Source organism: Podarcis gaigeae, assembly GCF_964106915.1.
Source record: "Podarcis gaigeae genome assembly, chromosome: 3".
NCBI classification, from domain to species: domain Eukaryota; kingdom Metazoa; phylum Chordata; class Lepidosauria; order Squamata; family Lacertidae; genus Podarcis; species Podarcis gaigeae.
The window spans coordinates 61,267,650-61,292,657 of NC_139680.1; the positions used below are offsets into that span (position 1 = coordinate 61,267,650).

Genomic DNA, 25,008 nt, shown 5'->3' on the forward strand with positions numbered 1-25,008 from the left:
ACTTGTTCTTTTCTCCAAGCTGTTAAGTTTAATCAGGAAACTGATTAAACTGGTACTTTAAGATAGGATGCACACAATACTTTTCACATCCTGAATATGAGGAGATTAAAGGGCTGCTACTGACATGTTCATGGTCATCTCCCCTGTTGGTCATTCATTTGGCCAGAGATGCAGAGGCAGAGGTCTTTGGTGCAAGGGGTGTGTGTGGAATGATGGCTGGCATGTATTTCAGTAGTAGTGGCGGTGGTGGTGGTGGTGGCGGCAGGGCCCCACCCTGCCCCTTGTGCATTGGGTGAAACACGTTAAGGATATCCCCGACATCAGGCTCTCAAGATGTTGCTGAACTACAACTCCCATCAATCCCAGCAAGCATGTCCAATGACCAGGGTGATGGTAGCTGTAGTACAGCAAGTTATTGAGAGCCAAAAGCTCCCCACACCTGCCCTATATGAATGTCAGTGGTGGGACTAGGGTAAGATGTGTGACTTCTGTGACAAGTATAAAGCCCTTCTGTGGGAATGAAAGGCTAGATTAGATGTGATGAACAAGTGATCTGAAAATTGAATGGAGGATAGGTTTATCATCAACTGTTCATGTGGACTGCTACTATTTAATTACATCAACCAGCCAGGAGGCGCAATTCCATTTCCCCTATTTCCCATTTCTCCCACCAATCAGCATTCCTGGCTACTGGGAGTGAACTAAGAGGAGCAATTAGAGTCCTTAAGGCCAGAACTAGTCACATGAAGATTATCGTCTTGATTTGGCTCTTCTGTTGCCAAACTAGAAGTGTGTAGCTGCTTTGGGAAAGACACTTGCTGGCAGTGCCTTTTGTAAGATTTGGGGCGCTGTGACTCACCTCAAAGCACATGCCTCTGTAAAAGTAGTGTATGCCATTTTGGCTTGGAATATAGCCAACCTCTGCTGGTTCCAGCATGCCATTGGGTGATTTGCAATGGCATGTGAAAATGTCTCCACAATTGCATCAGGCTTTACTCAGTTGTCTTGGGTGCAAACTGACTTTTGCTGGAAGTCACCACACCCTCTGTGATGGTGAGAATAGGCCATCTGTAATCCACAGCCACTGCCTGTGTTCTAATTATCTTGTCAATAACACCAACCCTCTGCTTTTAAAAAAAAAAAAATTTAAAAACATTTCCCCATTTTATTAGCATAATATAACTTTTATAATTTTAAAACACTTCATTTATTTACAAATGCATACCAAAATTATTCTTTAAAAAGTCAAAAGATATTTTATTTATTTTAAATTACTGTATTTTTTGCTCTATAAGACTCACTTTTTCCCTCCTAAAAAGTAAGGGGAAATGTGTGTGTGTGTTATGGAGCGAATGCAGGCTGCGCAGCTATCACAAAAGCCAGAACAGCAAGAGGGATTGCTGCTTTCACTGCGCAGCAATCCCTCTTGCTGTTCTGGCTTCTGAGATTCAGAATATTTTTTTTATTGTTTTCCTCCTCCAAAAACTTGTGGTCTGGTGCGTCTTATAGAGCGAAAAATACGGTATGTTAACCTTTCTCTGCATAACCAATGCAAGGCATGCATGTCATTTTCTAATGAAACACTCCCATTTTAATTTATCAAAACTGTTTATTCAACTGAAGTCCGTATGATACAAAAGCCTGATCATTTAGTACAAGCAATTATTAAAAACAGACTTACTACTCTAAAACATCTGAACATAAGCCATTAAGCAAAATAACAAATTATGTGTCCTAAAAATATCCCTAGTCTATACAAACCAAAATCATCCCACCCCCTACAGATTTAGGACACATTTTGTTGAATTTAAAACATTTGTTCCTACTGAGGGTAGATTGTAAGGCGTGAAGACTGGGCTCCATAAAAAAACAGGACAATAACTGCTGTAGCAACTGAGGGGTACAAAAAGGAGTTATTTAAATCTTGCTATCCCATGGCAAATGGAAGGCTGACTCTACTTAATAAAAGCTACGTGTCCTGTTTAAGTATTATAATTAAAAACAACAAAAGAGTTTGCAAGTGTAAGGCGTGCACTAATACTAAACTCCCTCTTCATTTCATTGATCATGTTAGGAGGTGCTCCAGATACGATTTTATCAAACAACTTCAGCACAACTTCCAAGGCATGCAAATGTAAATCCTCTACTGAAAAGGACGAACGTTTTAAGACCTGACTCAAAACATCCATTTAAGTATGTGCCTGAGGAGAAGATAACCCCATGGCATGCTTAAACCCCATTTCAACTGGTGACATAATGCCACTACTATGTGCATGAACACCCATGACTGATTATCAGCCTGGATTTATCTTTGGAGATACCTTCGCTAACCAATACTCAAGGAAATGTCGTGTTCTTGACCAATCCTCCAGATACTCTTGGACTGTAACCCCCCCTCAGCACCCGCCAGCATGGCCAAGGGTCAGGAATGATGGGAGTTGGGAGTCCACAACATCCAGAAGGCCCCAGGTTGAGAAAGACTGTACCAAAAGATGGGTTTGCCTTTGGAGGTGAAAGCACACTGCTGACTTACCATGGGCGGAACCAGGCGGAAATTAAAAGGAGCCATTCTTTGGCATCACCTATCAAATTCCACTTTTAAGCACTGTGTAAGTTCTTAAAAGTGACAAGCATTATCCAATGTTGCAGTTCCACTGCTGCAACATACTTCTGTAATGGAATGGAATTTCCTCCTCTGTCCCCTCCAGAAGAGGACACTCCAGAAAAGATTTTGGGAATGCACAGGGGAAGGAGCCAGCAGAAATAAGCCTGCAGAGCAATGAATACAGCTCAATGTTGACAGACGTCTGCATGAGTTACTCAAAAAAGATATGTGAACAGTCAAATGGTAACAGTCATGCTGAGTCTTACCTTCCTTAAGCTTTCTCACTTAAAAAAAAACACCCCACTCATTTTTTGTCTATTTAGATATTTTGCAAAGTTTGACAATAAGTACAACTATTTATTTAAAAAACAGCAAATTTTCCAAACTTTTGTATTCTTTGGTTGTGTGTTGCTATGTTTTGTGATTTAATATACGTACAGTGAGGCAGCAATCACATTTCAGAGTGCATTAGTTTTTTCTTGAGAACTTATTTTGCTTTACCACCTTTATTAAGCAAATTATTCAACAGTGGATGGATTCGTTTGGATAATGAGAATTATAAAATACATCAAACAGCCATGTCTGAAGTTATAAATCACAATATACAACATTTCTGCAAATACAAAAACCCCTGTAAAAAGGTATAAAACTGATATTTGATCTTCCATACTCTTCTTAGTAATATACTTTAAATCATGACTATCATGATAAACATAGGTTTTATACATTTACAAAATATTTTAAGTATATGAAAGTATACACATATTCCAATCAAGGTTTCCAGTCATAATAACCTTTTTAAAAAAATATTGTGTTCAAAATAGTACCATTTTAATCCTGTCCATCACTGCATATAGCATTTAACATCTGGACACTTTGAAAACCTAAAAATATTTGTCATCATCCAAGTTACAGAACCCAAATTTAAACACTTTTAAGTCCCACTAATTTTAGTTTGGGAACCCCAGGTTGCAATTCTATTGTCAGTAACTCAATGGGCTTACTTCAGAGTAAAGAGTTATAGGATTGCACTGCTAAGCACATGCTTAACTCTCCTAGATGTGATCGACTATGGAGGAGCATCGCCATAGATTTAAAAACCTGCAATATACTATCTCACTGCTTGATAATTGCCCATCTTATCTCATATCATATGATTACGGCTAGTTTTGTAACCAGCTTTTAGACATCTCTGGGAAAGCTACAGTTCTCATTTCATGGATATGGTATCCCTCTTGTGCAAAATGTATAAATATTTATTCTGCACTTTTCCAAAGCATTCTCATAGACACTATCTTGCTGTAACTGCTTTTAGTTTTTTCTAAAATTCACATCAGACTGACATTACTGGATAAGGATCCTGCAAACCTAGACTCTAAGGGTTGTGCTGGTCTTAAAGTGTAAAAGGAATTTACTCAGTAAAATATCAAAACATAGAAACAAACCACACGGAGACACATCTTACTTTCTTTTGAGGTTATTAAAAGGAAACTTGTATTAACCATCAAAACACAATTTATTCTGTCTTCCTTGTAAAAACAGCAGCTGCCAGATCTGAAAATGGATACAAGACTAAAAACGAACTGTGAAATTTGGCTTAATTATTAGAACAAAGCTAGGAATTCTATGCCAAATGAAAACAGGGCAATATAAGCATGCTCTTTCCCACAAGCCAGAAACGATATAGTTTTCTTTACTGAAAGCGATCTTTTCTACTAACTCCATATCAAACACGTTCGCCACTGCTGTAGATGGGGTAGGGTTTGATGTTGCCCAAGACTTCATCTTCCCAGTTGGGGAGGCAGCAGAAAAAGAAGGCACAGCCTATCGCAATCACAGTGCTTGCCCAGCCAAAGCCATAAGCCCAGCTGAACATGTTGCTTCCTGTCAATGGAATGTCCTCCACAAACATCACTGGATAGATGACCAGGCCTATAATTTGGAAAGCAGCTGAATGGAAAAAAAGCGAAGAAAAACAAATTAGGAGTTAAATTAATAACCTTTTGTCCTGAGAAACTTATTTGAAGCTAACTGTATTCTTGTTAAATGTTTCATCAGTTACTCCTACAATTACAGACTAGTTGCAGCACCCTCACGCTGGGCGTTCCAGAATCATTAACTATGTGTTATTTCTTAGCAGATGAAATAAAGAATGTTCAACTCAGTACTTGCCTTGCAAACTGGACACAATTAGCTTATCAACACCACAGACTCAAAGTGGTTTTAACAGTCACTCCCCCTTCTAAGAGAAGCTGGGAAATTGTTTGGGTTTTGTAACAGAGCATTCTTAGCACCTCAATACTACAGTTCCCAGGATTCTTTGCAGGATACTAGGAACTGGTATGGGTTTGCAGTGTCAATAAGTTTCCACAGTAGTGCCTGAAGTTCCTAGCAGTCGTGGAAATTCTTCACATAACTGGGAATTTATCCACACACAAAAACCCTGTATGTTGCAGTATAAAAAGGAAGAAGGAATGATGGGGGTGTACAAAATCAGGAAAATGTGTCAGCTGCCTCCACTTGAGGGTGCTGCATCTCAAGCAATGTCATGTAATGTGCATGCATTTCCTGCTTTAGGAACACAATGCATTCCCTGAAAATTGTTTGTTAGGCAAGCATTCATATAATGTGTCCATGATTCTCATTTGCATAGCGAGTCAACAATGTTCATTGATTACTATGGGGAAATTTCTAATACACTCCTGACACTAGGAATCTTGCACATAGGAAGGTTTCGGTACTAATTCCTTGTGTTCAGATAAGTGAATTTCGCATAGCGAGCGTTCCTAAAGCAGGACCTAAGGCAGGACGCTAGCAGCGGCTTCAGCCTGGCATGCAAGTCACCCTGTGAACACACGTCTTGTGTCACCTCAACACTAATACCTTAAAACACATATAAGATCTATCTGCCCCTGAAAATCAAGATAATTTAGTTCCTAGAAACAATGACATTTGACTGCTAAAGTACATAATGGTCTAGTTTGGCTGTAACAGTAAGCAATGGTTTATTAACACATGCGTGAGCCTGGGGTTTATCTATTCACCCTCCTGCTTGCTCCTCCGGGTCAAAGATCAGAAACTTTTACTTTCAGTTTCAAGTAAGCACAGTTAAACATTTGCATCCAAGGCATTTAGTTAAAGCAGCAACTATGTTTTCTGTAACTAGTCCTAGGAAGCGTGTGAATCTGCAGTGAAAACAAGTTACAAAAATTATCTCTGCTGCTACTTCTGCAATTGCAGAAATCACAGAAACTGTAGCATTATGTACCTGTGTAGCAGTTGTTCACAGTCTTTATTGGCGGTTGGTCAAGATGGGTTTGGTGCAGGGGAAAGTAGTCCCTATTTCCCCCAACATGGAAAATGGCTCTCATACAGAGAAGCTCTATAGGTCAGAATCTGAGACTAACAGAGGTGGTAAGTAAAAATTAACATAAATGTTGGTGGGAGTTCGGTGCCTTAAAACGTGTGTGTGTGTGTGTGTGTGTGTGTGTGTGCGCGCTGTTACAAATCTCAGATATGCATCCCTAAATATTACAACCTTGATTACTTCTCGACTAACACAAGCATAGTCACTACTGATTAGTTTTTGAAATGAAAACAAAGTTTTCTCTAGGACCAAGAAGATTCTGGAAAACAAATCTAATGAAAGTCACATTGTATTCAGTGTAAGCCCATTGTTTAAAACCGGTTTCTCTTAGCTGCAGTCTTACCAACGACGAAGAGCAAACCTCCAATGCCTCGAACAAAGTTGAACCGTAGAATATCAATGGAAAAGGCTATGACTGCTAGGCAGAAACAGATGCAGAGGATGACAAAGCCAACAAGATATGTAGCAGCAGAAGCTCTTCCCCAACCTATGATTTAAAATAAGGGGAGAAAAAGAGAGGCTATTACACACACACACATATATGAATTTAGAGCTTAGTGATGCATGCAGAGCACATATTTCACATTTTGCAAAATTTGAATGCAGCTCCAAGGTAACAACAATGAATAGAACACACATGATTTTTTTTAGAGGAGGCCATGAATCCTATTGGATTTATATACAAGCAACAATCATTTTGTGTGGGGGTCATTCTTGACCTCCATGTGCATCGGCAGCAGATGCAAAAGCCCACCCCATTTTTAGGCCACTTCTGGGTCAGCAGCGATGAGTGTGTGCATGACCACACGTCAATCAGACACCTGTAAAATGGTTGCTGCCTGTCTATACTGATATATAGCCCAGAATCCTGTTTCTTCACAGTGACCAACCTATGGAAAGGCTACAAGCAGGACATAATGGCAACAGCCCTCTTGCACCATCGCCCTCCTGCAGCAACTGGTATTCAGATTCACTTTGATCACACTGCCTCCGATCAAAGAGATAGCATGCAGTCATAATTACTCATAGCCTTATCCTCCATCAGCATCATATCATTATCATACATTATGTTGCTTCTCTGGGCCCTGCTCAACTATCTAGGTGCATCCAGTGTTGCATATACCCTGTCTAAGACAGCCAGATATTGAGAAAAAGGGTGGCTTAGCTGTGCTTTAAGCTGGTAATGTGAACACAGCCTAAGAGTGTGAGACAATGGATTTACATGACTCTGGAGACCAGTGTAATAACATATTCTATCATTTCATCAAAAGGTATTAAGAGAAGGAATGTATGGATTCAGTAATAATGTGGTAGCCAAAAAACCTTAACTGCATTGGAAGTCCCAGATTTGAAGCTGTTCAGTTTTAATGAGACAGAAAATGCACAAGTCAAGAAATGGGACTAAATCCAGCAGCTTGCTTAAATTAGAGCTGCAAGCTTTAATACAGGCCTTCGTGTGCACTGAAGAGTACAATTCTGTGCCCATGTATTTAGAAGCAAGTTCCACAGATAAAGTTAAGTGCTGTACCAATATACCAAATATTCCTTCCAAGGTAAGTTTCTTGCTCGTGGATTGTGTCCTTTTATTGCTTCTTGTTGAGTTAGACACCAGAATTATTGATGACTAGTCTGTTAATTGGCCCTTGTCAGATTTCATTCAGCCAGGGCTTTAATTACCAATCTGAAGCACTAAGTTTGCTCTTAACATTTTTATATATTGGGAAACAGGTTATATATTGGCTGACAGGTTCTAGGAGCCACAGGTGAGGTTGGGGGGCCAAAGGTGGACAAACTACCCCAGAAAGAGCACCCCCGCCAGAGGTACTACTCCTCCCCTAACACCACATGCACCCTATCTAAATGTAGAGGGCACAAAAAAGGTTGTATAATGCCCAGCTTACACATAATGCAACACCACAGTTTAGCATTAGGTCTGAACCCTAAAGTGTTGTTAATCTGACATGCATTTAATAAGGACAAGCCAACTTCATAAACAACGGTTTGAAGTTGGCTTGTTTCCACTAACCATAGTTAAAATTAACTGCAGTTTGTCCAGGTTTGGATATCACAACAAGCTGCAGTTAGCCAAAACTGGAAGTGAAAGCTTCCAAAACCCTCACAAAGGTGCGCCAGAGGAAGAGAAGGTAGCATTCAAGCCCAGTGCTCACTCCTATTATGCTAAACCATGTGTTATTATTACATATGGATTATTATTGTTATCTATATACTGCTTAATGCCAAAATAGGCTTCTAAGGATGGCATAGGAGAGAAGATCTTAGCTTGTGTTGCGCATTCCTGTTTACACAACATCTTTAAAGGCATACCGCTTAATTGCATTTGTCCCAAATTGTCTCTAAGGATGATATAACCCTTAACCATTGTTAAATCTGGAAGGGAAAGAAAGAAACTAAAAAGAGCTGGAGAGAGGAAGTGACTGATCCCACAGCTTGTCTCTAGTTTCAGTGCTTTAACCATGACCATCAGTTTGAGCAGTCCTTAAATAATCCTGTTTTCTTCCTGCTGTGTCTCAGAATTAAATCAGTCGCAAGGGTTAGTAACAGGCAATTATTTAATAAATAAAAGGACAAAAGTGGGTTCGGCTATGTAGGTCTATGATGAATCCACTGATTAGAACAGTTTATAGCTATAAAGATGCTTCACACACAATAATTCAGGAAACTCTTAATTATAAAGCTTCTTTGTACCTCAAATGATTATGAATGCTGTGTCTGTAAGTTTGTGGTCCTGGGGAGATTGGAAAAGCTAATATGAAAACACCCAAGCAGTTGGGCTTGTTAAACTTTGATCCTGATCATAATTGTTACAGTGATGGTGCAACAGTAATAATAGACATAATTATTATCATTCCAGCGAGCAAGCCACTCCTAAAATCTCTGTGTCTATTCAGGGCTCAGTCATTTATTTTTATATGATCACATGCCTTTGCCTCTGTACCTTTTCCCTACCCTTCTTCGGCTTGAATAACCCTCTTCAGGCAGCATCATGCTTCACTGGAAACTCAATACATCAGGCAGGAGTGGGGCTGTGCTGAATTGCCCCATGCCACATCATGTCACCTACAAACTCCCCTGCATGTGCCTCACATACACTTGTGGTCACATGGGTGGCATGGAAGCCTCCAAGTATTCAGCTGCACATGAGAAAGCCGTCTCCCAGCAGAGATATCCACAGAAATGACTACCTGGGCACAGCCCTGCTCCTCTTCATGTGCCGAGTTTACATAAGAGTATAATGCCTGAATAGGTGAGTGCTAACCATGGTTAACATTATGGTTCTACTCCTTCCTAACCATGGTTTGCTAACCAAACTGGTTAAGAGGGGATACAGTGGTACCTCGGGTTACAGACACTTCAGGTTACAGACTCCACTAACCCAGAAACAGTACCTCGGGTTAAGAACTTTGCTTCAGGATGAGAACAGAAATTGCGCAGCGGTGGCAGCAGGAGGCCCCATTAGCTAAAGTGGTACCTCAGGTTAAGAACAGTTTCAGGTTAAGAATGGACCTCCAGAACGAATTAATTTCTTCACCCAAGGTACTACTGTACTCTTAAGTATTAACTGCTATTAATATCGTTGACATAATGCTTAACCACAGTTTAGAGTTGCCCTGCCCAGCTGCAAGGGAAACAATAGCTATATATATATTTTCTACTGATGGGAGTTAATTTTGAGGGGGAAATACCCCTTGCCCAGTTTCTTCCCCATTTCTGTACTCCATGCAAGAAGCTTCCTTGGGCTGTGTTTTCATTACAAAAAAGAAAACCTGAGGAAAGAGATTCATTATTCCAAAGTTAAGTCTAATTTGGTTCTCAGACAAATCTGAATTAAGATGCTGGCAATTTAGAAATCATTACAAGCAGAGGTTCCCTCCCATCCCTTCATATGGAGGGTGTGGCTCTTTTCCATACCCTCTGCAACACTCAAAGCCAGCAAGTACAAGCTTGATCATGAAGCTGCAGCCAAGGACGGTTTGTATCAACAAGTATTCTTTCTTGAAGTTAAGCTTCTTTATACTTGGGAAGGGTGGGGAAGAAGCACTAGCAGAGAAGGAGTTCAACCAGAAATCTCTCACACCACCATCATTCTGTGCGATTGCTTCACACGGCATTCGTTGCCATATTTTAACAAAGAAAACATAATGGCAAGCAGCAGGTTTTTGTGGCAATCTTACAAACTAACTTGCTTATTCTGACAAGTCAATCTTAGTTGAGTAGAGAGATTTGACTCCCATCCAGTTCCAATGAATTTGAAGCACACCACCCTTATTTGGAAATCAGTATTTCTAAAAATCTACACATGGTCTCAGTTGGTACATAATAGATATGCTGAGGGAAATTACCTGAGAATACGTACCAATCTCTCTAAAAATCCAATCTACCTGGCTGGCGCAACAGCCTAACTTCTTCATTTCATAGCAGCTACCTGTCATGTTTTAAGCATCTCACTATGCATGGTAGGAACTGCTCCCTACCCCATAGTTTTCCCTACCTAGAAACTGGAAGATATTTCCAGTCTACTCTAGGTTACAGTAGACTGGAAATATCTTCCAGTTCTCACCATTTACTTCCGCCTTCCTGACCTGTTGAAAGGTGCCAACGCAACATAATATTTCCTATGAAAAATTATCAGCTTCCAAACCACATGGGTGATCCTTGCTAGCAAGTTGTGTTTTGGGGGCTATCTACTTTAAAGAGTAAAAACTGGATCGTATGCAATTCCGCTTTCAATACTCTTTGTGCCTGTAAAGGTTACACTGCTTCATTTCTAGTCAGTGCATATACTGTAACTTCTTGGTTAAATCTGGCAACTTTTTAAATTACAAATCTTCTGGTTTATTTTTGTTTCACTTTTGTTACACTATAGCCCCGCTGGATAGCAATAATGTGGTAGTTTGTGGGGACACATCACAGAACAAACTATAGTAGAACAAATCTACCAGTAATGTACTATCATGCCAAGAACATGGTGCAGAACACACCCACAATAAAACACCAATCTGGAGGGCCCAGGGTAAATTGGGAAGGCAGGAGGAATGGGAAAATCTAGTCTGGTTGTAGCATAACAGCAGCTGGACATCTTCACACATGCCTCTAATAATGTATATGAAAGACTCTAAAAATGTCTTTCTTTAGAAAAGAAGCAAGTTAAGATGATACTTATCCAGCATCATCAAAAATTTTATTTTTATTTTTTAAAAAACTTATTTAATATTCAAACTGTAAGCTCCCTATAAAAGGTTCCAACCCAGAACAGTTTTTTAAGCATGAGTGAAAAAGTGCCTCGAGATACGTTTAGGTACAGCTTGCAACTTAAAATAAACGAGGCTCTAATACAAATAAGCTGCTGCAATTAAATCTGCAGTAGTCTGCTTGAGCAGATGGGTTATGGCACACTGTAAAGGCAAAGTGCAGCTGTGACCATTTTTAACTTAGCAACAAAACAGCACAATAGGAGCGGTCTTATCTATGCTTCTCTAGCACTGATATGGTTGCTTGTCTATAACCGTCAACTGTGTACAGAGAGCCAACAAGTATATAGTTTGCACATCCCTAAGGAGAGTTCTGACCTTCATCTGAACATGTTTAGGGTGGGGCCACTCTTGCCACTCCCCATGAGTGTCAGTAAGGAGGCAGTTGCTGTGAAAGATGATTCCAGAGTTAATTTAAAAAACAAAGTCTCTAGTCCTTCTACAACCCAAGATAAGATGAAAAACATGGAGGCGGGATTATGGCCATTATTATTATTACCACCCTGCCCATCTGGCTGGGTTTTCCCGGCCACTCTAGGCGGCTTACAGAATATATAAAACATAATAAAGCATCAAGCATTAAAAATTTCCTGATACAGGGCTGCCTTCAGGTGTCTTCTAAAAGTTGTATAGTTCTTTATCTCCTTGACATCTGAAGCGTGGGACCCTTTCAGTGTTTTTAAGCAATGAATGAAGTCATGAAAAGGAGTTCTGTTTCCTGATGTTCATTGTTAAAGCTTTTTCTGTCTTGCCTGGTGAATATGTGCCCCTCAGACAACAACTCAGAAATCCAGGATAGCTGTGACTTGACAGTAGTGTTCTTACACAAAAACAAATTGTGAAGACAATTCATGATCTTTCTAAGTCAGCTTTCTATATAAGAGATTTCTAAAACGGGCTTTCCACCCCACACCCCACTACTGAATTTGTAAAGCATTTTAAAATGTCCACTAAAAGCAATTTAAAATGTATCTGCCAATGCAGGAAAAAGTCCATCATTATTATACCCATATTTGCAGGGAGGAATTGTATGGCTCGGAGTATGGGTCATGGCAGCCTTGTAAAACACCCCAGTGTTGTTATATCCTTTTTGTTGCTGGCGTGGGGAGTTCCCTTTTACCTAGTTTCCTGGCATGCTTCCCCCTCTCACACCCTCCAAGAGAAGTGCAGCAGTAACACAACTAAGGGACCATTTCTTGTTTTCACTCCATTGTAAGGATTGACACCTTCCCCTGAACGTCTCCCAGAGCAGCCATTTTAAATAGGCGGAAGTTAAAATTGTGTAAGGATCCTGTTTTTAAGGGCCACACTAAGTAGCAATAAGGTTTATCTGTTCCTAAAATCCAAGTGCTCACTGTTATATTAGTTCCTGGGCACCATACAACACCCCCTCCCAATAACGTATTACAAAGACTGCAAAATCTGGATTTGTTTTGTTTTAGTTCTTTTTGTTGAGTGCGAGCTGAACTTGTTGCATGACTTCTTCTATGCCCCCAATTTGAAGAATCAGAAACAGCTCTGCAGAGTCTGGCATTCAAAGAAGAAAGTCTCATAGGGCCTCCGTCAATCACACATATACTTGGATCATGGCCTATGTATACGGCTGACATTTACTGCATTATACCCAAAGGAATAACTGTTACCTACTATTTGTGCCTATTCTGCTGACAGAATGCAGCTTGTCTTTATTGAATGCTAAATTTTATATTTTTCCAAGACTAATTAGCACGTTCACAGCCAACATATAAAAATTCTGAACGTTTTTACATGCTTTGAAAGAGTAATATACTACTTTGTGAGAAAGTGTTGATTTTAAAGCAGAAGTAAACCTGTATATGGAAAGTCACGTTCCAAAATTATTCCAACAGGTCGAGCCACCAAGCAACTCAGAAGCTGCCATGCGAGGATTCCTGTCACACAACGGACATATTGTGCACTTCAAACAAGCAGGCAACAATGCCGCTGGTCAAGTCTTCTCAAAATTAAACAAAATAGCATTTGATAGGGTGAAGGGTGTGGCCTCATCCAAGGCCCTTTGAAATGAAGTGAATGATCGTACAAGTCACTGGCATAATTGAATAATGTCCTCTTCTTTTGTTGAAGTCTAGTTCTCATTACACATCAAAACAGTTAACTGAGCAATCTGAGAGCATGCAAGGCGTTGCTTTTTTAATTCTTATCCCTGCCTCTCCCGCAGGTCCTAGCAGTTTTTCTTAGTCTTTCCTCTCCCTGTTGCCTAATTCAATGCCAGCCCAGTCCTATTCTGCCTCCCAGGCTCACCAAGTCCCAAACTTTCTTCTACCGGGATCGGATAGTTTTAGTTAACAGCCACAAATATGCCAACGCTTCTCACAACTCTCACAAGGCCCAGATACGAATAGCATTTCCTTAACAGCAGGCGACGTTAGCAAAGGTGACCTTTGTACAATGCATCCTGGGCCTCTTACCGGTGCATTTTCAGGCACCAGTTTAGCCACTTAGGCCAGAACTGATGATTTAGATTCCGCCCCCTTTCCCCCTCCCCATTTATTTTAATGCCTGGTTGTGCATGGATGGGTCCAGTCCCTGTGAAGCCCATAACCAGCCCATGCTCCCGATTTCGGATACTCACTATAATCCATCAGGGATCTGCACTCCCAGTTCAAATCATTTTCGTTCGCTTTCATGCAGTCCGACCAGAGAGAGGCTTTGCGCACGTAAGGCTGTTCGGCGGACTCGAGCCACCCCCTGCCAGACAAGGCGATGATGCCCAGGATGATAGCTAAGCCCAAGATAAGGGGCAGGAGCCACCGGCACCTCCAGCAGGCCAAGCCGCAGCGAACCATGTTGGGCAGAAGAGTGGGGAAAGCGGAGAGGAGGAGAAGATCCCTTGGACTGGGCCGGTGCGCGCGCGCGAGGCCGCTTTTAGGAGCTGGGCGCCTTTTAATCTCCGCGCAGGGAGGAGAGAGCCGCGCCTAGATTCCAGGCACCGAGGAGAGTAGGGGCAGCGGCGGCGGCAGCAACCTGTTGAGCCAGAGAGAAACTTGGCTGGTAAACAAACCTGGCTTCCAAGTACACTCCCAGGTTTTTAACCCTTCGCTGGCAAGCACCGCGGGGCGTGTTGGCTGAAGCGCAGCACGGCGAATGTTGTTCGAGGGGAGGAGATTCGAACTCGCTGCCAAAGCGCTGATTTTGGTTTGAGGCAGGGGACACCGCCTGGCGGATACACGCGGCAGCAGGCCCATTCCGGAAGTAAGGCCCACGGAAAGGCGCACTCTTTTCCTTGAGAAGCACTCCGTTTGCAACCAATATTGACTTCCAGGTAAATGTCACAGAATCATAGAATTGTAGAGTTGGAAAGGACCATTTAGTCCAGTGGTTCCCAACCTTTTTTTGGCCATGCCCCACCTAAGTATCTCTAAAATCCTGATGTGCCCCCCGCCCTGACATATAATTCCTTTTATTCAAAAAGTGATATCCTATTCCCTTGGAGGAAGCCTAAAAGGCCATTAACTGTTAATACAGTAACTCATTCTTGAATTGCCCCCCTTAAAAATCAAATTGCCCCCGCCCCACGTTGGGAACCCCGGATCTTGTCCAACCCACTGCAATGCAAGAATCTTTCACCCAACCTGGGGCTTGAACTCACAACCCTGAGATGCTAAGAGTTTCCTGCTGCACTGACTGAACTATCCTTCCTTAAGAGCAAGCTGCATACAGTCGTACCTCGGAAGTCGAACAGAATCCATTCCAGAAGTCCATTCGACTTCCAAAATGTTCAGCTTCCAAAGCGCAGCTTCTGATTGGCTGCAGGAAACTCCTGCAGCCAATCAGAAGCTGCAGAAGCCCCTTCGGACATTCAGCTTCCGAAAGAATGTTAAAAAACAGAACACTCCTGGTTTTTGATCATTTAGGAGTGGAAACGTTCGATTCCCAAGGTGTTCAGGAGCCGAGGTATGACTGTATAACTTTTCTTCCCCATCTCCTTGTGAATCATTTCATATATACCATATATGTTCCCCAAGTATACTCTTTATTTGAATGGTCCATATTTCTTAAGCAGTATTAGACTTTTTTGGTCCTGCCTCTGGCAAAATCCCCCTCCCCCCACCATTAACAAATCTCACAGACAGCTTTCGGTAATCTCGCCATCTTTCGTACATTCCTAACCCATGTAGTCACCTTTTCAGCCTGCACTATCCAGCCCATACTCCCTAACCTTTAAAGGGTTTTGGGTTCAGTGAGCCTCAGCCTTACCCCAACCTGCTGCCTTTCATATGTTTTCAGATTACAACTGCAGCCACCTGGGACTGGTGGGAATTGTAGTCCCAAACATCTGGAGCAAACCAGATTTTGGAAGACTTGCCATCTAATTTATGCTTGTCTGTTTATTGGCCATGTTTGCATGTCAAGCTAAATCCACATTTTACCATGAAGGCAACAAGCCTAATCTCTCCCTCTGCTTCTCACAACCAATACTGATGGTCTCCTTATAGAATAAATTGGGAACAATCTTTCCCTTTCTAATCCCCTTCACCACAACTAACATGATGTCTGAACTGTAAACTGTGCTTAGAATCATAGAATCATAGAGTTGGAAGAGACCACAAGGGCCATCGAGTCCAACCCCCTGCCAAGCAGGAAACACCATCAGAGCACTCCTGACATATGGTTGTCAAGCCTCTGCTTAAAGACCTCCAAAGAAGGAGACTCCACCACACTCCTTGGCAGCAAATTCCACTGTCGAACAGCTCTTACTGTCAGGAGGTTCTTCCTAATGTTTAGGTGGAATCTTCTTTCTTGTAGTTTGGATCCACTGCTCCGTGTCCGCTTCTCTGGAGCAGCAGAAAACAACCTTTCTCCCTCCTCTATGTGACATCCTTTTATATATTTGAACATGGCTATCATATCACCCCTTAACCTCCTCTTCTGCAGGCTAAACATGCCCAGCTCCCTTAGCCGTTCCTCATAAGCCATCGTTTCCAGGCCTTTGACCATTTTGGTTGCCCTCCTCTGGACACGTTCCAGTTTGTCAGTTAACCGGTTTGTTTAAACAAGCCAGCTTCATAACCCATGGTTTCAAATTGGATTGTTTCAAACATTAACCAGGGTTTGTCCGTCCAGATAACATGACAAGCCGTGTTAAAGGAAGTGAAAGATTTTAAAGTCCTCATGGGCATGTCAGAGGAAGAGCTTTGCTAGTACAGTTGCTGCCCTGGTACAAGGTCACTTAGGCAAGATTTTATGTAGCTCACAAATTTAGAATTTATTTTTGATCTCATTGCAATGGTCAACTACAAATTATATTTGATAGGGCCTGCAGCTTAAAATGATTTCCCTTAACACCTCTTTTGTGCATTTTGGACACCTACTGATCTCAATTTCAAGAAGAGAGAGCATTGCATAGACCAGTACAGAATTTGGAACATTCCAAAATATCAGATTGTTGTTTAGTCGTTTAGTCGTGTCCGACTCTTCGTGACCCCATGGACCAGAGCACGCCAGGCACTTCTGTCCTCCACTGCCTCCCGCAGTTTGGTCAAACTCATGCTGGTAGCTTCAAGAACACCATCCAACCATCTCGTCCTCTGTCGTCCCCTTCTCCTTGTGCCCTCCATCTTTCCCAACATCAGGGTCTTTTCCAGGGAGTCTTCTCTTCTCATGAGGTAGCCAAAGTATTGGAGCCTCAGCTTCACGATCTGTCCTTCCAGTGAGCACTCAGGGCTGATTTTCTTAAGAATGGATAGGTTTGATCTTCTTGCAGTCCATGGGACTCTCAAGAGTCTCCTCCAGCACCATAATTCAAAAGCATCAATTCTTCGGCGATCAGCCTTCTTTATAGTCCAGCTCTCACTTCCATACATCACTACTGGGAAAACCATAGCTTTTACTATACGAACCTTTGTTGGCAAGGTGATGTCTCTACTTTTTAAGATGCTGTCTACGTTTGTCATTGCTTTTCTCCCAAGAAGCAGGCGTCTTTTGATTTCGTGACTGCTGTCACCATCTGCAGTGATCATGGAGCCCAAGAAAGTAAAATCTCTTACTGCCTCCATTTCTTCACCTTCTATTTGCCAGGAGGTGATGGGACTAGCGGCCATGATCTTCGTTTTTTTGATGTGACCAGTGGCCATGATCTTCGTTTTTTTTATTTCTCCATAATCCAGTGCATGTTTGCAATTTGGTCTCTGGTTCCTCTGCCTCTTTTATATCCAGCTTGCACTTCTGGGAGTTCTCGGTCCACATACTGCTTGAGCCTTCCTTGTAGAATTTTAAGCATAACCTTGCTAGCGTGTGAAATGAGTGCAATTGTGCGGTAGTTGGAGCATTCTTTGGCACTGCCCTTCTTTGGGATTGGGATGTAGACTGATCTTCTCCAATCCTCTGGCCACTGCTGAGTTTTCCAAACTTGCTAGGATATTGAGTGTAGCACCTTAACAGCATCTTCTTTAAAAATTTTAAATAGTTCAGCTGGAATACCATCACTTCCACTGGCCTTGTTATTTGCAGTGTTTTCTAAGGCCCATTTGACTTTACTCTCCAGGATGACTGGCTCAAGGTCAGCAACCACACTACCTGGGGTGTACGAGACATCCATATCTTTCTGGTATAAATCCTCTGTGTATTCTTGCCACCTCTTCTTGATGTCTTCTGCTTCTGTTAGGTCCTTACCACTTTTGTCCTTTATTATGGTAATCTTTGTACGAAATGTTCCTTTCATATTTCCGATTTTCTTGAACAGATCTCTGGTTCTTCCCATTCTGTTGTTTTCCTCTATTTTTTTGCATTGCTCGTTTAAGAAGGTCTTCTTGTCTCTCCTTGCTATTCTTTGGAAATCTGCATTCAATTTCCTGTATCTTTCACTATCTCCCTCGCATTTTGCTTGCCTTCTCTCCCCCGCCATTTGTAAGGCCTCGTTGGACAGCCACTTTGCTTTCTTGCATTTCTTTTTCATTGGGATGGTTTTAGATGCTGTCTCCTGTATAATGTTGCGAGCCTCCATCCATAGTTCTTCAGGCACTCTGTCCAGCAAATCTAAATCCTTAAACCTCTTCCTCACTTCCACTGTGTATTCATAAGGGATTTGATTTAGATTGTATCTTACCGGCCCAGTGGTTTTTCCTACTTTCTTCAGTTTAAGCTTGAATTTTGCTATAAGAAGCTGATGATCTGAGCCACAGTCAGCTCCAGGTCTTGTTTTTGCTGACTGTATAGAGCTTCTCCATCTTTGGCTGCAGAGAATATAATCAATCTCATTTCGATGTTGCCCATCTGGTGATGTCCATGTGTAGAGTCGTCTCTTGTGTTGTTGGAAAAGTGTGTTTGTGATGACCAGCTTGTTCTCTTGACAGAACTCTATTAGCCTTTGCCCTGCTTTGTTTTGATCTCCATGGCCAAACTTGCCAGTTGTTCCTTTTATCTCTTGATTCCCTACTTTAGCATTCCAATCCCCTATAATGAGAAGAACATCCTTCTTTGGTGTCACTTCTATAAGGTCTTGTAAGTCTTCGTAGAATTGGTCAATTTCAGTTTCTTCAGCACCAGTAGTTGGTGCATAAACTTGGATTACTGTGATGTTAAAAAAAAATCAGATGCCGGCTTGCAAATGCCTGTACTAAGCATGGCTATATTAAATTTTCACACAATACATAAGACTTTGCATATGCCTGTTGTAGCACCTCACCTATTCCTTCTCAAATGGAGATGAACCTAAACAGACTGCAAACAGTGACTCCACACAGAAAAATGCATCTAGAGAACTCACTCCTGTCTGGTCCCTTGTATGGTTCCCTTCATTCCTTGTTCTAAATACCTCAGTCCTACATCCAAAAAACAAAAAACTTCCCTAATGGGGGGGGGGGGACGGGACTTCAATGTAATACAACTATTGAGCAGAGGCATAAGGAAAGTCAGGGAGCAACAGGCACCTAGCTTATCCTGGGAATCAGTGCCAGATCTACAGATATTGCTATAGGGGGGCAAAAGTCTACACTACTAGATTTTCCTGTCTGAGCCCCCTTCTCCTTCCTGTCTGATCACCCTCTCCCTGACAACAGCTCCAGATCACTCTGGACCATCCAACCCAACCTGCAGAGATATGTGGATCTATTTGACCAATGCCCAAATCCTTCTGAAGAGGCCCGATTTGGCCTGGGACTTGGCAGAATCCAGTGCACAGCCCTACTGGCTACGATCTACTAATTCATTATTTTATTACTTCATTCTCCTGCACCTGTAGGTTAGACCTCGGCATCTTCCAGATGTGGCTATAATCCCAAAGGAGCCTAGGGAGGTTTGTTTGCTGCGGAATTTTATCAAGCGGAACCTGCAGCAAAATGTTGCCTTGTATCCTCACCACCCACTGATGCCATGGGGGACTTCTTTCCAAGGCTCCTCCAGCCACTAGGGAGTGTGTTCAATCTTCATTCTGAACTTGATAAGGAAGTGAAAGAAGAATTGGGCTCCCCTGAGCCTGTCATTAGGTAAGGAAAAACAAGATACACAGCTGCCTGCCATGCATTTCATTGTGTGTCAAGTTTGGCCCTCGAGCTCTTTGCGTGCATGAAAAGCATTAACTTTCCTGTAACTGGTTTTTGATAAGCATGCTAGAGTGACACTTATTCAATTCACTATTCTAAATCAGATGCTTTTAAATTTGGTTTTGAAAACACACTTGGCTTGCGATCTTGGAGCGTTTTTATCTTTACCTCTTAACACAAATGATGGCTTTGTGGCTTTAAAAATAAAACTGACCCAACTTGCTTACTGTGCAGTGGGTGGGTGCACAATCTCACTTCTGATCAGATTGCAGTGGGGGAGTGAAGAGATAATACTCCAGTCTCTGTCTCCTTATGGACTGGGTACCCCAGTATTTGTAATTACTGTGTTTAAGGAATAGCAAGATACATAGCTGCATCTAATTTGTCCCTCAGGAAACCATGAATAAAGAAATGGACCTGAACATATAATAATAATAATAATAATAATAACAACAACAACAACAACAACAACAACAACAACAACAACAACAACAACGACAACAACGACAAGGGGCTCTCGCGCATCAGGTGTCTAAATATCTTTGTCTTAAACTCTCTGCAATGCAAGAATCACAGCTAAAGAGTCTTGGATTGGCCATCCAACCTCTCTTTTAAACCTCTAATGAAGGACAGTCCACAACCTCCCCAGTTAGTCTGTTCCACGATTGAACAGCTCTCACCATCAGCAAGTTCTTCCTTGTGTTTAGTTGGAATCTTTTGTCTTGTACTTTGAAAGCATTGGTTTGGGTTCTACTCTCTTGAGCAGCAGAAAACAAGCTTGCTCCATCTTCCATGTGACAGCCCTTTAAATATTTAAGGATGATCATCGTTGAGCAGCATCAGGCTCAGGACAGAACCCTTCAATACCCCACTTGTCACTTTTTTTCCAGGATGGTGAGGAACCAAGCCTCATGAGGAACAGTTGAGGGAGTTGGGTATGTTTAGCCTGGAAAAGAGGAAACAGAGGAGATGTGGTAGCCATCTTCAAATATCTCAAGGGAAGATGGAGCAAGCTTGTTTTCTCCTGCTCTGGAGAGTAGGACTAAACATCAGGAAGAACTTTCTGACAGCAAGAGCTGTTTGACAGTGGAACGAACTTCCTCATGAGATTGTGGACTCTCCTTCATTGGAGGTTTTTAAGCAGAGGTTGGATGGTCATCTGTCATGCATGATCTAGTTGAGAATTATGCATTTTAGGGCATTGTACCAGATGACCTTTGTGGTCTCTTCCGTCTCTACATTTCTATGATTCTAACCACTGGTGAATAATTTCATTTACCAAATTGTTTAAAAGTGGATAATTAACTAAACTATTTTAATCCATTTCCAGCCTTGATTGCTTCATATGTGCATGTCATTAGATTTGGTTGCAAGTAGAAGAACCTCTTACTGAATTTATTTATACTGCCCTCTGCTGGAAAATGCTCTGACTATTAAACACCCTTTTTGTGTTGTCTGTAAGCCAAGCCATCGTATATGTGACACAGCACTGGGCAGGTGTTTCTTCTGATTTGCTCATCCCACTCATACATGGCATGCACAGGTGAGGATTCATTGAGAGTAAAAGTGGATGGAACTCTCCATGCTCACGTTGCCTCCTTTTCAGTCAATCCACCGGTCCTATCATTTCACACCCACACACCCAAAGATGCATGACTTACATTCAGAGCCAGAAACTAAGATATAGTTAGGCACAGGAAGGCCAAGGGGGCTTAATACCCATCTCCCAAGTTTTTCCTTTTACTGTTGAAGTAAGGCACACCCTATTCTGAATTTTTATATGAAAAGGGCAGATACACGAATGACAGCCTTGTTGTCATGTCTGATTTGGCTACATGATACTCCTTTTTCAAGTGAATCACAATGAGACCTTTGGGATGGACTCTGCTTGCAAAGCTCTCCCATACACCCTTCATGAATCAGTGTTATTAAATGGGTGTAACTTGTTCAGGTGAAGAAATCTGTCAATAATGTCAGTTGGTTGTTGGTTAAATGGTTACAGCCAGATGCAAGCCAGCGTTGAATATGATGCTGCTCTTAACAAGTAGTCCAACCCTTAAGCAAAATTAGATCCACCCTCAGTAAGTGATTTTAAATCTCTGGCTTAAGACTATGCAAACCTTTTCTGATAAGAACCGAAGTCATCCAAACTAAACTAAGCTGCTTTCAATTTTAGAAACAGACACCACAGTTATTGAACTGAACCACTTCAGACTGCAGTTGAGAGATCACATGTCTGATCACTCTGTCGTGTAATAAATACCTTGCAGGTAGAAAAGTAGCTGGGCTGGAACTCCTCCCCTTGGCATGCTATATTTCTGTGTGCAGTGAAGTTATTTCTGTTTTAAGTGTTGTTGTTTAAACTGGGGAAAACAATCAAAGAAGCAATTTTCCAGTTTCAGTTTCAAGTGGTACAATCCTTAGAAGGCTATACCTATGTCATTCCAATGTGTAGATATTTCTGAGAATAAACCCTGAAAGGCCTTTTGAAGAAGATGGCCCTTTTTCTTCCATTGTTGCGTAATCATAATAAATCTACTACTTACATTAGACAAAAATCACCAGAGCAGACCTGTTGAAATTACTGGACCTAACTTAGTCATGTTCATCAATTTCAATAGCCTTACTCTGAATAAAACTTAGCTAGACACTCCCTTCTCTTTTCACTGCTGCTTCAGTTTTGTTTCGTTGTTAGGATTCTTTTTAATCCTGAGCGATTAGGATTTTAATTGTAAGCTGTTTTACGTTCAGAAGCTGACAGCCTAATTTCCAGCTGCAGTTTTGTACACACTTATCTAGGATTAAGTCTCTCTGAACTCAATGGGACTTACAGCTCAGTAGACACATGAATATGATTGTGCTGCATGATTCCTTTCCGCTTTTAGCACAGCTTACTAATGCCATCCCTTCCATGTTCATTCATAAGTCCAATTAAGTTCAGTAGGAACATAGGAAGCTGCTTCATACTGAACCAGACCATTGGTCCCATATAGCTCTGTATTTTTTCACACTCTCTGGCAATGGCTCTCCAGGGTTTCAGGCAGGGAACGTTCTCAGCTGTACCTGGAGATGCCAGGGATTGAAACTGGGACCTTCTGCAAGCAAAGCAGATGCTCTGCCACTGAGCTGCAGCCCATCCTCAACTCATACATGATTTTCAACCCAGTAGGATGCTTAAAACCAATTTTAGCAATTTGCCCTCGAAGGGATCTCAAGGGTCATCTAGTCCAACCCCCTGCGATTGCGCGAATCTCAACTAAAGCATCCGTGACAGATGGCCATCCAACCTCGGCTTATAAGGAGAGCCCATAACTTATGGAGGGAGTCTGTTCCGCTGTTGAACAGCTCTTACTGTCAGAAAGTTCTTCCTGATCTCACTACTGTGAGTCCACATTGCTTAGGAACAAATACCAAACACATCTTTGCCACTAGAGGGCAGAAGATGCAATGTTAAGGAATTCTAGGAACAAAATCCAGCTATTGGCAATTCACACCTTGGTGGCTGTGGGCTCCACAGTCTTTTTTCTGAAGCCATTATTTAAATTATTTTTCTATAGTAAACAACAGCAATGTTCTGAAGTCACTTACCAGATCAGGAAGTTTATCCTTTCCCAGCTCACAGCTTCTCAAAGAGGCCTTCCTTGTACTTTAAGTACCTGCATTTAGCATATAAGCACTTCTGATAATAAACTCTTTTAAATATATCATATGTTTGAGAGGATGTATCTATTTCCCATGATAATCATTTCGTTAAACACAGTTCTAAGACTGTGGGGGGGGGGAGGGTGGCAATATGTATTGAGAGTCACTTATCCAAATAACCTGGGTTAGAACTGTTTAAACTGTTTGGGCAATCTGAGGTTTACCAGGCTGCCCTGGTACACAGACACTGAACGAGCAACAGCAGAAGCAGCCCACCAGGCAGGGCAGAGTTGTTGAGTCAGCTTTCTAGCAGGTGGGTCACTGTTGCTTACTGGGAAGGGAAGGGTGAGGAGGTATGAAGCCAATCTAGTGTAGCAAAGGACAGTCCTCTATTTGAAGGGCTGCTCGGTTCAAACTCAGTTTAAAGGTACAAAGAACTCATAGAATCGTAGAGTTGGAAGGGACCACGAGGGTCATCTAGTCCAACCCCCTGCAATGCAGAAATCTTTTGCTCAATGTGGGGCTCAAACCCACAACCCAACTCATAAGAAGAGTGAGCAGGGGCCTTGCACTTAGCATCTTGACAGCAAACTGGGCACACTCACAAAGGTCACTTGGTCGCAGGTGCCCCCCTGTGGAGAGCTGTATTGCATTTCCATTTAAATTGTCTATTAAACTATTTCTCCATTTGAACTGATGCAGATAAAATTAGCATATGCAAATATAATGGAAATCTCTGTCCTTTTAAAAGTTATTTTGATGCTCCATTTTTTTGTGTGATGATGTGGAAGTGGTCACCCTACCCAACACAGTGCTAAATACCCTTAAGATCATTTCATTACTTTAATATATGATGTGAATGGCAGAATAAAATATACATTGAAACCTCTGACTTACTGAAATGACTGTTTTTATGTTGGAGAATGCTCCTAGAGCTATAAATGGCCTTTTAAGGTAGCAAAATGCAAGAGCAAATTTATAATACAATGCTCTTATCTGACCATGTGAACCAAAACCATGTTTGACCAAAGGTACCTTTGTTGGGATGTGAGCCTTTGGCCCAGGAGCTCAATTTCCCACCAGCCCCAGCCAGCATGGCCAATAGATAAGGATTATGGGAGATGTAGTAGTACAACAAATGCCTAGGAGGCCACAGCTTCCTCGTCTCTGTATGAAGCATGAAAAGCCTAACCCCCACCCTCCCCCCAAAAGAAAGCCATTCCTTAAAGACACAAGCCTGTGCTTTCATTTGCAGGATCTATGGATGCCATGCCAGCATGGGATTTGAAAAATACCTGGTCCGTGGTGGAGGCAGCCTTGGATTTGTATGTGTTTGCAGCGTTGTGTCGTCAAGTGGCAAAGAAGGAGGTGGTGAGGAGGAAGGTTTTTTTCATCATCATCATCATTATTATTATTATGCATTTTTAATTATTAGTTTTAATCAAATAGATTAAGTGAGAGAGAGAGAGGAAACCCTTTGCTTTCAAAACAGTTTATTCAACAAAATACGTGACTCCAGACAACAATAACCAGCATTTTTTAAAAAAAACAACAACCATTGATCAGCATCGCTAAGGCGGTATCATCTCCTAGCTGTAAAAAGAT

General features: G+C 41.8%; 2 protein-coding genes across 2 annotated transcripts in view; one reads left to right on the forward strand and one right to left on the reverse strand.

Moving 5' to 3' along the window:
* Positions 1-1,589: 1,589 nt before the first annotated feature.
* LOC310841129 (p53 apoptosis effector related to PMP-22-like) lies at positions 1,590-14,470 on the reverse strand. The gene is made up of 3 exons (XM_083731732.1): positions 13,854-14,470; positions 6,316-6,459; positions 1,590-4,555 (listed from the first exon to the last, which is right to left on the reverse strand). Exons 1-3 carry the CDS (start codon positions 14,065-14,067, stop codon positions 4,332-4,334), a joined length of 582 nt encoding a protein of 193 aa, XP_083587858.1. The 5' UTR covers positions 14,068-14,470; the 3' UTR covers positions 1,590-4,331.
* Positions 14,471-24,680: 10,210 nt separating this feature from the next.
* ARFGEF3 (ARFGEF family member 3) overlaps positions 24,681-25,008 on the forward strand; it is a gene marked incomplete at its 5' end in the record, with an annotated part of 70,532 nt that continues 70,204 nt past the window's right edge. The window contains one exon of the mRNA XM_083731770.1: positions 24,681-24,774. Within this exon, the coding sequence (XP_083587896.1) occupies positions 24,681-24,774 (94 nt within the window). The remainder of the gene's footprint in view (positions 24,775-25,008) is intronic.

Bases quoted from the DNA above. Each gene is read 5' to 3' on its own strand.
- LOC310841129 (XM_083731732.1), bottom strand. From the start codon at position 14,067: ATGGTTCGCTGCGGCTTGGCCTGCTGGAGGTGCCGGTGGCTCCTGCCC. The intron at 6,460-13,853 runs GTGAGTATCCGA...TTTAAATCATAG, and splicing joins CAGATCCCTGATGGATTATA to GTTGGGGAAGAGCTTCTGCT. The intron at 4,556-6,315 runs GTAAGACTGCAG...TTTTCCATTCAG, and splicing joins AGGTTTGCTCTTCGTCGTTG to CTGCTTTCCAAATTATAGGC.